Source organism: Pygoscelis adeliae, unplaced genomic scaffold (genome assembly GCF_000699105.1).
Source record: "Pygoscelis adeliae isolate BGI_AS28 unplaced genomic scaffold, ASM69910v1 Scaffold392, whole genome shotgun sequence".
NCBI lineage: Eukaryota > Metazoa > Chordata > Aves > Sphenisciformes > Spheniscidae > Pygoscelis > Pygoscelis adeliae.
In genome coordinates this window covers 862,458-879,908 of record NW_008824293.1, presented here as the reverse complement: position 1 = coordinate 879,908, position 17,451 = coordinate 862,458, and the positions used below count along the sequence as shown (strand labels likewise).

Below are 17,451 nucleotides of genomic sequence, written 5' to 3'. Positions count from 1 at the left end.
TAACCTTTGCCAAAAGGGATGGTGATTTTTTTAAAACAGTGTCTCACTTGTGACTCATACATGAGAGTTTAGAAAGGGTAAACAGAATTATAAATCTTGTACGTGTCTTTTTAATTGTTAGAGAATCTACATCTTTCACACTGCTGTCATTTAAGTAGTAGTTTAAAGAAGCGCTCAAGGTTGTAAAAACCAAAACAGCCTGTAAGTGGAGCACAGCACGGGGTTTCAACCTGATGGTTGTGTCGTAGCCTGTTTGGGTGCCGTTGCTTGTACTGGTTGTTGTCTGACGTCAGAGAGCAGACATGGGAGAGAAGAGAGTGCACGTGACGTGACGAAAGCAGTGATGAGTACAGCTTGATTGCATGGACTTTATGTATAATATTGCAGAAGCCACCTACCTTTAAAACAAGGCAGAACCCCCAAACGACCAAAAAACCCCACTGACATAACAACTGTTCGGTTTGGTTTTGCTCTTCCCTGGGAGCCTGATAGGGAGGAGGTCAGGGCCCCGTGGCACAAGTTACAAGGGTAGGTTGGATTCCTGTTCTTGCTAGCAGCAGCAAAGGTGTGTGTTAATACTCTTTAAAATTACAGTGAAGTAGTTACTGACCAATTAAAATTACAAATAGTTGCAAGACAACAATAATAGTTGTGTGTGCCTAAGTGCAGCAGAGTTCAGGCCGAGTTATACAGTGCTTTGCCGTTGTAGGTGTCGGTGGCAGCCTTGCTAGACATCGTCAACTACAAAATAATGAATGAGGGGGATTTTGGAACTGCCTGTTGTATAGCAGCAGGAGGTTGGTATCAGCTTAATCTCCTGTTGTCGTGTCAGTGTTACTCTGATGTGATAGAAATACTCATATTTCCACATCTTCCAAAGCATGTTTTATCAGTAAGATTTTTACAAGGATCCCTGTCTCAGCTGTTATTTATCAAAAATTAATAGTTACTCTGATCCTGCCTATGCCTTGGACTTGCCCTGCCAATTCTTGTGGTTTTATCTGAACACTTTTCCGCGTGCAGCTGTGAGTTCTTTTTTGTCTCTTTCTCTTCGCTGTCACTGTGGGGAAGATGGGCGCAGGCCATGGGAAGCTGGGTGACCTGGTGAAACAGTGGAGCTGCTTCTGCACAGCATGTTAACACATGCATCAAATAAACAAATGGATTTTTTTTTTCCAATTTCTTTTTCTTTTAGCTATCTTACTCATCTTTTACCATCATTATGAGTTAAAATACTATATCGAGTTGAGGTTTGGAATGTCCCTTTCACTGTGGAATTGTTACTGTTAATCTTAAATACCTCTTGGTGACATACTGTTCATTCAGGGACAGCCAGTGTAGCACCCATAGGAGAAAATACAGTCTGCAGTCTGATAATGAGGGTGTCAAGTAGGGACTGTTGGTCCTGTCATGCTGAGATACATCTTGATCTGAATAACCAGGCTGCTCAGGTCAACTTGAGACAGCATTTAGGGAAAATTATGTCTTTGAAAATAACAACTCTGGTGGAAAGAGGGAGGTAGACGGCAGGTGACCTGTTGTCCTGTACAAAGTAGGCGCGAGTTGGGTGCCGTTTGTTGGGCAGGTACCTGATTATTCACTGTATTTGTATTTTTGGAAAACAGGAACTGGCTCCCTGAGGGCAGTTGCGCATTTTCTTGCAGCATTAGAAAGAACAACTTTTATTTTGCTCGTCTTCCCAAAAGGCCTGAGGTCTTTGAGTGGAAAGCGTCTCTAAAAGAAGATTGATTTCATTCCGCAAACATTCTGCAGTGATGTTAATGTTGCGCAGGTTGGGTGGGTTTGCAGAAAGCTGGTCGATTCTTGCTATATTCTGCTCTTTCAGAGTAGCGTGTGTCATGATTCAGAGCTCATCTTCCCCAGCAGCTGGCACCTTCCGATGACTTCATATTTAAGAATTTCATGGGGCTTTACCTACTCTAAGGCAGTCTTTCAGCCCGGTGGGGTGTGCTGTACCATGCAGAGGAGCTTCAGCCTTGGGACCACCTTCATGAGCAGCAGTGGGGAGCCTGAGTACTGGCGGTGTGAAGGCACGGTGGGCACTGCAGCTGCCGCACCGGCCAGCGCTTGCAGCCCTCGACCCTTTAGCATGGAGGCAAAGATTTTCACGCAGGTGCATGGCTTTGATTCATGGCCTTGCACAGGTGCCGGAGTCGGTTTGTATTTAACAACTGGGTTTTACGTCCTCTCGCTGCCGCCGTGGCCATAACAATAAGGGAGGTAGGTCAAGAGAAATCCTCTGGTGACCCAGATCTGCTCCGTGGGCCGTAGGTGGAGCCATCGGGATGTGAGTAACTGGCACTGACCTCCTTACAAGGATGGAGAAACAGGGAAGAGAGGTGGCGCGGGAGGATTAGCATCCTTCTCTGAGTCACCAGGACTTCAGCCTCCTAGACCCTCTGCTGCGGTGTGTGTGCAGTGGGGTGGTGGTCATCTTCTGCTGGGGAGGGTGGTTCTCTCAGAGCTCATGGTTGTTGGGACTGCCATCACCTGCCAAAACTGTGTTTTGGGAGGTGTGCTCCTCTCCCAGGCGAAGCCCTCACCTACCTGCTCCCCTGGGCAGCTGCTCAAAGCCTCGGCAGTGTTTATGTTCTAATTCGCAGCTCACTGGTGCGTCTTGCCCGTTGGCTGAGCCAGATTTGTAGGGATATGAACAAAGGAAGCGCCGTACCCGGGACCCATCCAAAATTCTGTTTTCTCTCCCCCAGCAGCTGCTGTGAGATGCCTCCAAGACAAATACAAGAATACTGCAGCAAGTAGATGTAGCGATAATGTGTCTCCACATTAATCTCCTCCTCATCTCTAGCAGTAGGAGATCTGGCTGTAGCTCTAAAGCGTAACTGCTTGTTGCCCTCCAGAACTGCTGTCTGTACATCGTCACGTAGGCTCAGGAAAGGCTTGCAAGGGTCCCGCATCCAGCAGTTGTGTCGTTAATAATAATCGCTCATTGAAATGCAGTGCGCTTTATTTTTGCTTGCAGAAAATTATTACAGTTATACCAGAGATACGTTTCCCACACCAAACAAATTAAAATAATTTGTTTGGGATAATTTTCCGAATAACAAACACCACAGTATTTCGGGGTATTTTGGGCATCCAGAATCCATTAGCATCACTGAAAATGTCTCACTTATTTCCTGAATGACAGAGACTATTAAAAAAGGGGAAAATATACAGCCAAACTTAACACCTAGTCATTGCAAATAATACTTTTTTTTTTTTTTTTTAACATTGGATTTCCCTTAACCTTGAAAGTCATATCAAGGAATAAAACAGATCTGCTAAACTGGTAGAAGCTGGCATGGTTTTGGTGATTGGCCCTGGGCATGGCTATGCCTTTCCCTGGTTTGTGTTTGTACTATGTGTTCCAGTCATTTGCTGCCTTGTTTTGTTTTTTTCTGAATTTATTCTTTGTCTTCCTGATTTGGATTCTTCCTACCCTCTACCCTAGTAACTGTTTGTACTTTGTCCAGAGAGCGGTGCTTCAGGAGGCTGGGTCCTCTTAGATCTGCAAGGCCAGTCAGATAGCCATGTTTCAGCTGTATTTTTGTTCCAGAGACTATGGCCCAATGTCTTTTCTTATCAGGAGTCTTAAGTGCTAACAACGTGCAAATAATAAATGTAAATAACAATGCATGTTCTCATTTTCCCATGAATTTTCTGCTCCAGGCAGATTTCCTCTTCTGTGAAGTATTTCTAGCTAGATAATTCATCTCTGCCCTTGCAGCTAGATTGAACAGTGGTGGGCGCACAAAAATGCGATGATAAGCCCCTGCCCAGCACACTTCTCTTGTACTTGCAGAAAAGCCGGTGCAGCCTCTGCAGCAAATGACTTGCTCATTTCCTGAAGTCACCGTGCTTGCTGCGTGCGTGTGAGGGTAAAGCTACCTCCCAGAATATAGCAGCGCGCTTTGGCTGCCTTCCTTGTCTGGGGGTGAAACACATGGAAGAGCTGGGTCATGAGGCTGCTGGCAAATGACCTGTTGGGTCTGAGAGACCTGTGGGCAGACCTGCACCCCGGGGTTCAGGCCACACTGCAGATTGCCTCATCTCCTTTGAAGGATCTACAGGGTAGCAGCCGCGCATGGGATCGGATCAGATCAGCCTGCTTCAGGGTGCTGGTGATTAGACCTATGAGTAGCATGGGATGGTCTCTGTTTCACCTTGCAAGTTTCATTTTGCTTTTGGTGCTTGTGTAAAGTGTTAGCTTTGAGAGCTTAGGAGGCTGAAATCGGTGCAGAAACAGTGGTAGCCTGAAGTCCTTGTTCTGCTCCTCCCCTCCATCAACGCACAAGCTGTCACTTCTCAAAATCTGCCGAGAACTGGTCACTGCAGGACCCCTTCCCACGTTTCCCCCGGTGCTGAGCATTTGACCTTAACGTCTCGGAGTTTTGTGTTGAGCCCATCATGATTTTACATTGTATCTGGGGAAAGCGAGACCATAATCCTATACTGAGCCAAAGGCTCTCAGGAAAACCCGTGGAGAAGCTGCTGTAGTACAAACTGTCTGGGTGTAACTGCACGTGGGTGATTTTAGCGGGGCGGCGTGCGTGGGGGAGCCACTTCTGCCCTGGGAGAGCGGAGCGGCAGCGGTGCGGCAGCTACGTCAGTCGCTGCGGTGGTACTGTGGTGCCGTGACCTGTATTTTCCCGTCGTTGGTACCAGGCTAGCGCATCCGGCACCGCTGTGGGATTTCATCTCCAAGAGCCAGCTGAATGAAGCAGTTACCATGGAAACCATGGCTTTGGTTCCCGTGGCAACCAGCCGGGGTTTCACACAAGCAGAAGGAGAGGTACCACTGTTACCTCTGCTGATGGCCTGATCCTGCCCGGTGCTGCTTTCCGCAGACTGAGGGGCCTGTTGGCATCGGCAGGAGCTCGGGTCGAGGAGGTCCCAGAGGTCCAGGGTGCAGGAGCGGGTCCTTTGCCGTCATGTTTGCTAGCGCAGGCAGCCACCGCTGGTGTGCACGCTCGCTGCGGAGACTGGGGACACCGGCCTGATGCCGTGTGGGGAACCGGCTCAGGTTCGGAAAAACGTGTGGTTTTCCTGCTTTCGTGGGCTCTCCTTCATCGCAGCAGGTTGGGATGAGCTGGGGCAAGCGATTTCTCTAGATGCTGGGCTTTAAACAAACTGCTCGTTGCACCTGAAGAACTTCATAGAAAATTTAGCGCGATTCAAAGTAGGAATGCCCAGAATTGATGTAACTAATGCAAAATCCCAAAGCACTACAGGTGAGTGTGGCACCTCTGCCGACAGAGTCTTGGGGGCTTGGGCTGTTTGGGGACTGCACGTTCCTCAGCACCCCACTGTCTTCCGATGTTTCTGGTTGCAACATTTGTGGAGACAGGCTGGTGGACTACTTGTGCTGTAGATCTGTTGCAGCGTGGCAGCCCCTGCAAGGATAAGATCGTTTTCTTAGGATTTAGCTTTTTTTCCATTATACATAGGAATCAAAACTCCGTACGGCAGTGGAAAGTCTGACCGGCTGGGTCGGGTCAGTGCTGAATCGCGTGGAGGTCCTGCAGGTGGGATTGCTGCTTGGGGACCTCCCCTGGCCCAGCAGCTCCTGGTTTGCTGCAGTGGCTGTGATCCCAGTAGAAAAGAGTTAAAGAATCTGGTTCAAAACTGCAAATCACTTTCATGATTGCTCATTGATGAGGAGTTTTTAATCAGTGAACGCCATGTTATAGAACACAACAGCTGAAATATGCTTTTAGAAAAGCTCATAATAGAAAGTGTGTTTTTAAATTGCTAATATAATGTTTATAAGGGGAGCTTTTTAATAAGACCTTTTAAACCTCGCTGATGCCAACTACAGGACTAGCATTATTCTTGAGGCAAGCGCAGAGAAAGCATTGGGGGCGTTATTTTCAACCTTGACATAAGAATAAGCAATTTAATTATAGCCAGCTATAAAATGGAAAATTCTTTACAGTGATAAATGACTATGCTGCGTAGCGACAACGGTAGTTTTTCTGGTTTGTTTACCAAATAACGGCAAGTGGGATGCACACAAGGACCAAATAGGAGCTCTGAAACAGCAAGAAGAATGGGCGCAAAGGAGTGAAATGTTACCACTGGTATTGCACCGAGTGTTTGCTGTCACTGCAGTTGTGCTGGTCTTGCTTTAATAATCCATGCGGGTAAAGGCTGCTTTGAAGCTGACAGCTACGTGTAGAGGAGGAAAATCAGATGCTCATGGGGAGCAAAAGCAAACCCTCATACGGATTTTAATTTGGTCACTGCTGTTTAAATAAAAGATGACGGGACTCTTCACCCCTGCCCTTGTTTCCTTGTCACCGTTTCCACCTGTGTGTGGTAGCAGCAGCCGCTCTGCACAGTGCGGATGGCGACTGCACGGGAGAGGGTTACTGTCCGAGCCGGGTCCTAGGCCCTTGGTCCTCTGCAGGCATTGCTGAGCAAAGGACTTGCTCTCAGCTTCAAAATGAGGCATTTTCCGTAGGACTACTCTTGTACTTTATATTGTATTATATATATCTTGCAGGGATACCGATCCCTGCAGCAGACGATTACTGTGTGCTTTATTTGGCCTTAGCTCCCTATTTCATGTGCAGTTAGGAGTTAAACTGTGAGAACTGTAAATGTTCGGAGTAAAATGATTAACTCGTTTTCACCGGAGCCAGCAGCTGATTTGCAAAACTTTCCAACCGTCAGAAGTCATGGATGGATTCACATGAAAATGAGGAAATCCATGATTTCTTCCTGGGGTAGATCAGCTTCCCCCACATCAGGGTCAGGGTTTACTGGCTCTTTTAAGTGATGCTCTTGTGGAATTTTCTTAAGCGCATGGAAGTGAAAACTAAATCAGTTTTAAAGTTGTTATTCTCACTGTAGCTTCCTTACACTGCGGAGTAAAAGTTGCCTGGGCAACCAAGGCTTCCAATTTCTTAACATTAAAAAAAGAAATCCTACAATCATCACTGCACAAACATAAGGAGAAGGGTCTGTGCTGAAGTTTGTTGCTGGGAAAAGAGCAGTCTCGAGGGGGGCTGCATCTGTTGAGCTGGCGGAAATCATGCTGCCTTCTTTGGTACGCGTGGGTTGTGCTCAAATCCAGTCTCACTGGCTTTGGGTCGTGCGAGCCCTGCTGCTTTGTACAGAACAGAGAACCAAAACTGCGGATGGCTACGCTTTGCCTTCTCCAGGGGTCTGCAGCTCCCAGTGCCGATCGATCCTCACCACTCTCTGAGGCAGGTGGGAAAACAAATGCAGGTAACTTCAGCGACTTTTCCACCATGAAGAAGCAGGATCAGTTTCATGAAGCAGGTTAAGCGAAGGAGTTCACACCAGGCAGCTGCAGGCGTGATCCCGTCTGCGCGCTGCTTCTCTGGTTAAACACAGACGCATGGGGTGGCAGCGATGCTGGCTAGGTGCAGAAGGAAGGGGCACTGGGTCTGATCCAGCCGGCTCCGTGAGGTTGGCGAACGCTTCCCAAACTGCAGTGTCGCACTGTGCGCGGGGAGGGACCTGTGCGCGGTGAGAGCCTGGGCAGTGGGAGTGCTCGCCCACGCAGTAGGCTTTCCCTTAGCAGTTTCCCTGGATGTGCACAGGTCCTCATCCTTGCCAGGGATTAAGCCCATGACATAACGTGAATCTAGGCTAAGCGTAAAACTCATAAAGCACATAACTGCCTATCAGGAGGAAACTCAGCTGGATTTTTTTTTTTTTTATTGTTTCACATTCAGATAATTCAAAGTCAGATAAACATTGAAATCACACGGATTTTCATCTCTCCTAGCATCTCCCAGGTCAAAGCTGCAGCAGATACAGAAGGGAGGGGGGCAGAGGGTTTTAACAACAACATTTGAAGTCTAGCTACAAGGTCAGCACTGGAATAAGGACTCCAGTCTGGACACAGGGCTTGCCAACTATGGGCTCCTGCTAGACCACAGCTGCCCTCGAGCCTGTATTGCCTCTGCAAGTGCTTGTCCTGTCACCCTGGGTAAAGGGACTGCTGCAATGAGAAAGGAGTCTGCTGGTGCTCCTGTGATGCCAGGTGCTTGTTGAGCTGCTTGGTGTGTGGCAGGAATTTTTCGTCAATGGATTACAATTACAGGGTTGGGGTGGTTTGTTTTGTTTTTTTTTTTATACTGTAGTGTTTCAGATTCAGCTTAACTATGGGAGGAGGGACTCCAGCTGCCTCGGTCACATCTGCCAATATCGGCAATGGCAAAGGTACATTTTGGTGAGCCCTCTTGCCTGCTAGCGGGTTTCCTACTCTGACAGGCAAAGCCATTTGGTTTGAACTCTGCTCAGGATTTCTCACCTTTTGGTGCAACCATCCTTAAAGCAGCGACTTCCAGGAGCCTGGGGGACTCCAGACCTGTCCCCTGCTGCAGGGATCAGATCATGTCCTGAGAGAAACAGCAAGACAGTACAAAGGAAAGCAGCATCTTTTGGGGAGGAAATTCAGGAACGAGGGTTTGAGTCTTCAGTCCTGGGTCAAAGCTGGGGATGTGCGTCCTTCAGGATCTTGGCAGACAGCTTAATTGTCATCCCAGGTACCAGCACCTTATCAGAGCCCTCGCCATTGCCGTTCCCCACAGTTCCCAGTGGGAGCGGTGGCTAGGGAAGTGGGTCGGATGGCAGTTACCAACCTGCAGCTGTCCCAGACACACATGCCTCTGCCTTAATGAAATTTCAGACCTTGAAAGACAGGTGGTTGGGCATTTGTATTAATTCCTTTTATTGAAATTTCATTCTTAATTAGTTATTTTGTTGTATGTAGTTTCAAGGGTTCCCTCTGCCCATTTCAACTCTAGGCTTATGTGCCAGTTCTGTTGGAAGATCCCAAAGGTTTGGGTTTGGTGAAAGAAGTGCCTATGTAGTTGCTTCTTATTTTAAAACTTTTTTGTGACCTTTTTTTTTTTGTATCGCGTAGGATCCATTGTGATACTGCTGCTGTTGTAAGAAATTCCCACTTTAGAAAAAATGCACTGGAGACCAGCGCATGTCTCTAAAGGTGTTTTCTGTTTGGGAGTAGGTAGGCGAGCAAAGTCAGAGTGACTAAGGTTTGGCCGTCGCTGTGGACTTTCTACTGACTGACGGGAAAACCTGGCACCTGATGTGGGCAGGATGATTTGCAGAAAATAACCTGTCGACAAGCAGATGCTAGGCAGCGGTCTGTCCAAGGGACTGCCGGTGATGTGAGAGGACACAGGGAGATGTGCACCCACCCTCTTCATGCTGGCCACCGGTGGGAAGAAGTACTAAGGCAAGAGGGTCCCTACTCCCTGTCCCCTCTCCAGCAGGTTCCTGCAGGAGATGAGTGCCCGCTGCTGCACAGGGGCCGGCGGGTTGGGGTTGGGTCTGTTCCTGCTCCCAGGCTCGCCTTCAAACGCAGGGCACGCACGCAGCCCCTGCAGAGCCTGGGAAGGTGCGCCCGCAAGGCCGGTGCCCACAGAGAGCGGGGCAGTGCTCGGAGGGGAGCTGCTGGAGAGGGAGGAAGGCTCCAGTTAGTCACACTGAGTTTGTTACTAGGCCAAATAGCAGCTCAGCCAGGAGATCTGTCTATACCAAGTGAGCCACAGTGAATTGCATCCTAGAATAGTTTTTGAAAGATTACTGGTGCCAGCAGAGACTCCAGCCCATCTGCTCCTCCAGCCTCCCCAGCAGCTTCCCTTGGAGAGCACCCAGCCTGTGACCGTGCTGGCCGGGGGGGCTGTTTGCAGGAGCCCCAGGAGGAGTGTGCAGTCGCAGCGAGTGGCTGGGGGGGCCGGGAGCTGGCCCCCCGTCAAGCCGTTTCCCAGCACGGGGAGGGCTGGGGCTGCTGGCAGCGCAGAGGGAGGCAGAGCCCGTGGGGCCGGGCTTGGAGCAGCTCCACGTCCCCAAGCCTGTGCTGGAGGAGTGGAGCACCCAGAGAGCGACAGAGCGAGCTCCCTGGCCCCGCTCACTGGAAGACTCATCCTGGTGCTTGGCTAAGGGTTTGCCTGCCTTTTCAGTAATTAAAAGTTTGTAACTAATGACCAGCTGCCCTGCCCATACCTCATAGTCATGCTTTCCCCTGGTGCTGGGAGTCTTCTTTCGCAGCAGGGAAGGAAGCCGAATCTACTTGAATATGCTTGTGCTGTGCACGATACGGGTGCTGAGGCCGCGTGGATTTCTTTCTTACACTTTCTGGAAAGCTGTGTTACTGTATTCTGTCCTTTCGTTATCGTGCCCTGTGAGTAACCGCATGGAGAACATGCTTGGAGAGGACTGCTGCAGAGAGGGGCTGGGCTCGTGCCTGTACGCAGTGATTTTAGTCTCAGACTTTCTCCCGCTTGCTTCTTTCCTGATAAGAGAGTAAAGAGGAAGACATTCAGACGAGTTCTCTTCTTGCATATTTAAACTTGAGCACAGGAGCGTGCACCTTCCTCATTGCCTTAGCTTTGCCCTCTGTGTCCCACCCACATCCCTCTGGCTGCAAGGAAATCAAAGCACACATGCAGCACGACTGTTTTCTGGGTCAGGCAAAGTGCTTTGGCCGCACTCAGTAGGATGAGAGACTTTAAAACTAGCATATGGATTTGGGCTTCAGCCATGTATGGATGTAAACGCCGTCTTCGGGCTAGGAGCGAGCGCTGGTGCAGAGCCAGGACGCCGGGAGTCCCTGTCCCCACTTACCTGTGATTCCTGCACCCAAAGACCTTCCCTTCCTTGCTGTGGACACCCTGCTGTCCCAGTAACTCCTGTCACTGCTGTAGGCTACAGGTCTGCTGGGGTTTCCCAGTATAAAACTGTGGTATTGAGGAGTTGGCTGCCTGCTTACAGTTTAAAAAGCAGCGAGAGGGACAGAACTGCCCCCTTTGCCTGAAAACTGTCCATTTCGAGAGGCTTTTATCTGAGCTAAAGCCAGCTGTGCCAGGAGGCAAAGCATAAGCCTCGTTGAGAGGAGTTGTCTCCATTTACACATCTGGAATGATTGTGTCCTGCTAATACACATTGTTTGGCCATTTTAAAAATACTTCCTTTTTTTGTTATTATCAGGACAAAGGTACCCTTTGTTTTTGTTTTTTTCTTCATTTTACTTTTCTATAAGAAGAAGGCAGAAGCTACCCTAGTCATTGTGTTGGCTTAGGCTGAATTAAAGGCCTGGCTGAACAGGCTTTTCCCGGCTAACTTTTGAGATAAAAGACCAGCAGAACCATTAAAACGCATGAGGTCAGGTTCTGATTGCAGTTGTCCTGGAGAACTTGAGAGAGAAATAAAGAGCATGTATTCAGAAGATCATGAGTCTGATCCTCTGCTGCTCTGCTAACTGTAAGGTTTGCTTTTAAATTCAGTGCTTGCCAGCAGTGAGTGCAAAAGAGCATCTGTGCAGGCTCTGTATAGCTGGTATTTTCAGGAGTGTGTATGTGATTTAGATTCCCAGTGGTGAAACTTAACTTTAGAAAATGGACGGGCTGTCTGTGGTTTTGCAGATTTCACTTATTTTGTCTCCTTTATGCTTAAAGTAAGTGCTGACCTGGGCTGGGGGACAGGTTCTCTGTCCTGTTACTATTCAGTGCTACACTACTGGCTTAAAATCTCATAAAACAGTACCTTTGAAGCTGGAGATCAGCTATTGTTTTTCTGCTGCACTGCTCAATAATTGATCCCCATCAGATCTATGTGGCTTATATTTCCCATTAATAGTACTGGGTGGTGTTTGGCATTTTTGCATACTGTGCCGACGGACGCAGCATCTCTTCCCTTCCCTGCCGATGAACGTAGCGAATTTCCAACGCTGAGTGGGCATTAGCAGGAGAGGAGAACATGCACCATTCCTTCGCATTTGACTTCAGGCCTTCCCCTGTGATGCAGGGTATTGTCGGCTCTTAGCCATCTCTTCTAGGTCAGGAGCTCTTGGTGTGGTGTGTGTTGCTCAGAAGCTAATTAGTACTTGTGCTTTTTCTTTTCTTCTGACCGTGTAAAAGTTCCCTCTCTCTCCATGATTTATGTGCTGGCTACAGAAATGCACCATGATTTTGTGTACACCTACTTGGGCTTGTGTGCCCGAAGCTTGTCTTTTTTCCCCAACTACTGTCAGTTGGTTTAGTAAAAGATACTATCTCTTCCTATGCCCCTTGTCTTTCAAATACTTCAATATGTCTGTGGTTTTATCTTCCCACATAAGAGCAGAGTTTTCTGCACAAGGTTTCTGTCTTCATGCAAGGATGTGGGTTTTTTTCCACCTTTCTCAAGCCATGGGCCATCAGTCCATTGCTGTGCAGGAGCACTGCTCTCTGTGTAGACGCTTCCTTTCCTTAGGGATGCTTGGGAATAGATGTATGTAGTAAAAACTCTATAGCCCCACTCTCTGAGTGGCTCACTGACAGTGGTCTCATGTCCTCTCGCCTGGCGATCAGAGGGAACTGCACCCATTTCCCTCCCTTTGCATTTTCCCACCAGTCCGCAATAAGCCCTAGTCCTCTTCAAATATTTCATAAGGCAGGTGAAGTGAGACTGGAGTTGGGAACTGAGTACTGACTCCTGTCGCTCTAAACTGACGTTGAAGTGCAACAAGGAGCTCCCTTGGACTGAAACAGAAGAGAGGAGTGAACAGAGAGTCCAGGTTTATGTTGCTGCACCTCCAGCAAATACCTGTCCGGGACCTCGGACAGTCTGCTTCATGGTCCACGAGCGCTCTGCATCCATGAGTCGTTTACTGGTGTCCTTACAGAGGTTCTTTCTTGCCAGTGTTTGCACACACGTACCGTCAGTGTCCTGTGTTTAGCTTAGGAAGTCAGCAGGGTGGAAGTGCTTTGCTGGGAAGGGTCTGGCTTCCATGTTACAGATATGAGTCATTGTCATAGTTCAGTACTCTTGGTTCTTAATTTTTTAGTTTTACTGGGGAGGTTAGAGCGAAAGAGGAAGAATGTAAGAAGAAGATTTCATTTTCTGTCTTTGAAGTGGCAGAAATACTTTTTTTCAGAGAGAAAGCCTTACAACTTTTCCTGAGGAGTTCTAGACTTTAAATTTACTCCTGGAATTGAAGGGACTCTCACCTGATGTGGTTAAGCATTTCAGTTTTGGAGGCTCATCAGTTTTCCTTCAGCGGGCAGAAAGCGGTTGGCCAAAGTAACCCTTTAGGTTTTTGTGGCCAGCTCTCCTCCTTTCCCTTTCTGCCTAAATTTGAAAGGCGTAACTATATCTGAACGCATTTTACACCAGCATAACTGGTAATAAAAGAAAACCAGCTAAGAACGTGGGAGTGACCAGGTTAGTATAGATTATATTTGTCCTTGTTCTCCTTTTATTTCTTTTTCTTCCTTCTGTCTTTAGACTTTAAAGAGAAAGGAAAAAGAATATGAACATGAGATGGAGCGGCTGGCAAGAGAGAAGATTGCTACCCAGCAGCGACTGGCAGAATTGAAGAACGAGTTGAGCCAGTGGATGGACATCTTGGAGATTGACAGAATTATTCGACAGACAGTTCAGCCAGAGGATGACCAGGCATCTACCTCGACAGCATCAGGTACCCGTAATTACTCTCTTCTTGTAATCGTCACCGTATGTCACTGACACAGTTACATAGTGGTGGTGGGGATCTTCATCTAGCACCATCAAGGTTTCTTTGCATTCAGAATAAAGTAAAAGGTTTTCAAGTGTTTTGTAATCATTGATGTTGGCCTAATAATACTCTGCCGCTTGTGTAAAGTAAACTGAAAATCGTGCATCAACATTAGGTAGATACAAAGTGCAGGTTTGCACATTCAATCTGCTGATACCTCACCTGGAGCTCCCTGCTTTCAAAACTTAGTTTTCCTCTTGCACAGCTATGCATCTCTGCTCGTTAGAACTGAGTGATGTATGAGCATCCTGATGTATTTGTGCGTGGATGTGGGAGGGTGTTCAGCCACGTAGAGAAGAAGGAATTGGTACAGGAAGGATCACCAGAGCATTTGAACAACTTAATGAGCCTTCACATTGTGTGAAAAGGATTCACAGTGAAGATGAAATGATACTAATGAATATCTGGCGTGCTGTTCCCAGTGAGAAGTTTTTGTGAGATAGGAGCGTGCATGCTTTTCTCCATACCAGTGATCTGCAGCAGGAAGAATAGGCAGTCTGTGGATGTACTCTTTGCTATCCAGAGATGGGGAGGCTGTAGCAGCCTGTAACCATTTGCAGCAGTTCCTTCAACTCCCGACAGCATTTGCTCTTGGCACTTCAGGCAGACGATACAGCGGGTTCCAGGAAGGGAAAATCTGAGCTTTCTGGTTCATTCAGGCTTGTATTGGGCTCATCACCTTTGAACATACGCGCAGACTCCGAGTGTAGGCTGATGGAAGTTGAGAGTAGGAGTGCTTTGTCAATAGGAGTGTCAGCCGTTCGCCTCTCCAGCTGGCCTCTGCTGAAAATGATCACTTCAAGCTACTACTAACCACAGAGCTTGCAAAAGGGAAGTGTCTTCCCTGGTTTTCCTGCTGCTTCTGTATCTTCTGAGGTTTTTAATCTCTACTGCATGGCTGGCTTTAGAGCAGGCAGTGCAAGGTGCCCTGCTCGTCTTCCCGATCTCCGCAGGGTCAGCATGTTCCTGCATTGCTTCATTAGTTCGTGGACTGGATGAGAGTCCATTTTCCAGAACCAGACAAGGAACTTGCTGCCATGTTTCTCCATGGCTGTCTCCTGCCTGCTCTGGGAGCAGAAGGGGTGGTACCGATCGGTGGAACAACTGGACAGGAAAGGAAACCCTTTTCTTCTTCCCAGAAGGAGCCCTCCTCAGCCCAGACAGAGTTCAGCCCAGATGCTCTCCATCTGCCTCTGCTTAAATTGCTTCCCTTGCCTGCCGAGTGAGATCTCTCAGCCTGTTGTGAGCACCCCTCTCTAGCTGGGGCTTCGAGCTAGTCACGCCTGCCTGGCTCTGGGTCCTGGGCCCACAGGCAGGGAGGAGAGGGGTGTGCCGCCCCACTGGGGCTGGGTGTAGCCTGCCGTGCCGTGCCGTGCCGTGCCGTGCGATGCTGCCTGCCCGTAGTTCAGTGACTCCTCCTGCTGTCGTCTCTTCCGCCTGTGCTGCCTTTTAGGGAGGCTGGTTAGTCCAGTTCGTGCTCTGCTTTCTTTTTTATGGGAGTTTCTTCCTTTCGTTTTTTCCAGAGGGTGAAGACAACATGGATGAAGACATGGAAGATGACAGGCCAGTGAACTCATTACCAAAACTAACCCAGCGCCAGCACCCAGAGCTCCTGAAAGCCGTCCCTTCAAACACTGCTTCCCACCACCCAGCGGTTCTGCCTCAGCACCTGTCCATCCAGCAGAAACAAACCCCAGCCCACACACAGCCTCCCATCCAGACACAAGCACTGGTCCAGCCGCAGGCGATCGTCCCTGCACAGACTCACATCGTGGCGGCTTCGACAGTGCAATCGACTGTTATTGCCCACACCGCCACTACCCACGCTTCGGTCATTCAGACTGTCAACCACGTGATTCAGGGTCCACAGACCAAGCACATTGCTCACATTGCACCTTCCACGTCCAGCCCTGTGCAACTTACCACTGCTGCTCAGCCTATCGGCCACATCACTGTGCACCCAGCCACCATCAACCACATGGCCCACCTCGGCCAGCAGCTGCCCATCTACCCTCAGCCCGTGGCCGTCAGCCAGCCCGTGGTGAGCCATATTGCTCACACGATCTCGCACCAGCAAGTGAATGGAACCACAAACCTTGGCCAGCAAGCAGTGATGGCCAAGCCTGCTGTAGGAACCCAAGTTGTCCATCACCCGCAGTTAGTTGGGCAAACGGTCCTAAATCCGGTGACTATGGTAACCATGCCATCGTTCCCAGTGAGCACACTGAAGCTGGCCTAGAGGGGATCGTCTGACGGCGAGGTCTTTGTTGGGAACCTTTCCTAGACTCCATACATTCCAACCACGTCCGACTCTGCGGGAGGGAAGTGCAGAAAACGCCGAGTGGCAGGACGCCGGGCTGGGCTGTCCTCAGCCGCCCAGTAACCAACCTGCCGCTGGCAGCAAGAGACGGGGCCTCTCTGCACTTGAATTTTGCTAATCTGAGAAAACTTCAAAGACAGTTGTTCATGGTGATTTTTTTTCCTTTTATGTGTAATCAGTGAAATATGGATATGATGTTCTTAAGACTTTAATTTTCCCCTTTTATGTGTTGCTTCTTTGTAGAATAAAAATTGCTGATCTCTTTATTGAGACATTGCGTAGAATGGGAAAAAAAATCATAGAAGTCTATATTTATATATATGTGTGTATGTGTGTGTATATATATGTATATACATATATATATAAATATAACATTTGAAGAAGGCCTTTTGTAAGGTTGATTATTTTGCAGGATTATTAGACAAAATTCATTTTTGGAGGAAGAAGACAGAGTGTCCTCTCTAAACAAGAAACTTTAAGATAGATGGTTTGGTGGACCAGGGTACATATACAGTGACAAAAAAAAAAGAAAAAAAAGTTAAACCATGTTAAAGGTATTTCCCGTCAATATATTACATTTCAAAAAAACATCTAAAATCACTGTGACTTGTTACGGCATTTTAAGGAAATTCTCTGTCCTGTCTAATAAAAGGAAAAAGAATACACAACTGGACTTCATTTGTTGCAGTTTTATAAATGACTTGATTTTTATAGCTATGTCAAAAAAATAATGTTTTTTATTATTTTAATGGTTGACAATGTTTTGTTTGGATGGTTTTTTGGGGGATTTGTTTTTCGTTTTGGCTTCGTTTTGCTGATGCAATAATTGATTTTGTAGATCTCTGTGCATGGCACTCCCCCTTTCAGGGTTCCTCCTGCCAGTCCCAAGCCCCCAGGTTTCTTGGGTTCGTTTTTGTTTTGCAGAGGCAGATACTTGTGCTGGCAACTTGCAATATGTTTATCTGGCCTGATAGAGCGGAACCTGGGACAAGAAGACCAACAGAAATTAAGTAGATTTGCTGCATGGGTTACTTTTCTTTGTTAGTTTGTTCCTGAACTGACCACGTTTTAGTGTGGGAGTCAGTGGATTAGAAAAGGGATAAATGTGCATGTAGTATCTTCCAAAGTGCAAGCAGTTTTGACATCTTTTTTTCTTTGGGGGGAAAAAAAAATCTAGTCTTGTATGGGATAACGGTATATTCCAGGAGATCGGTATGTATAACTTGTGTCTTACAGGCTACAGTGAGACGTGCACCAAAGAACAACCCCTCATGCTAAGTGACCCTCTTGTTCACCCTTTCCAGTGGTTAGGTCAGATCTCACTGAAGTCAACGGCAAACTCCCACGGGGTCACGAGAGGAGGGATATTGTTTGGCTCTGCGGGTACTTGCCCGCCTGCCCGGGAGGTTGCTTAGGACGTGTTTCATTGCTGACTGAATATTCTGGTCTTTGCACCGTTTTGCGTGTAGTACTGCTATTAATGATCTCTCTTCCGTCTTCCTGTCTTTTTAAAAACAAATACTCCGCAGTCCTTAATGCAGGCAAAATTCCTGCT

General features: G+C 47.9%; 1 protein-coding gene across 1 annotated transcript in view; it reads left to right on the top strand.

Moving 5' to 3' along the window:
• The window catches only part of MNT (MAX network transcriptional repressor), a 43,387-nt gene extending 26,812 nt beyond the window's left edge, over positions 1-16,575 (top strand). Inside the window, exons 5-6 of the mRNA XM_009318830.1 lie at positions 13,288-13,480; positions 15,100-16,575. Of these exons, the coding sequence (XP_009317105.1) occupies positions 13,288-13,480; positions 15,100-15,815 (909 nt within the window). The 3' untranslated portion in view covers positions 15,816-16,575. The remainder of the gene's footprint in view (positions 1-13,287; positions 13,481-15,099) is intronic.
• Positions 16,576-17,451: the final 876 nt, after the last annotated feature.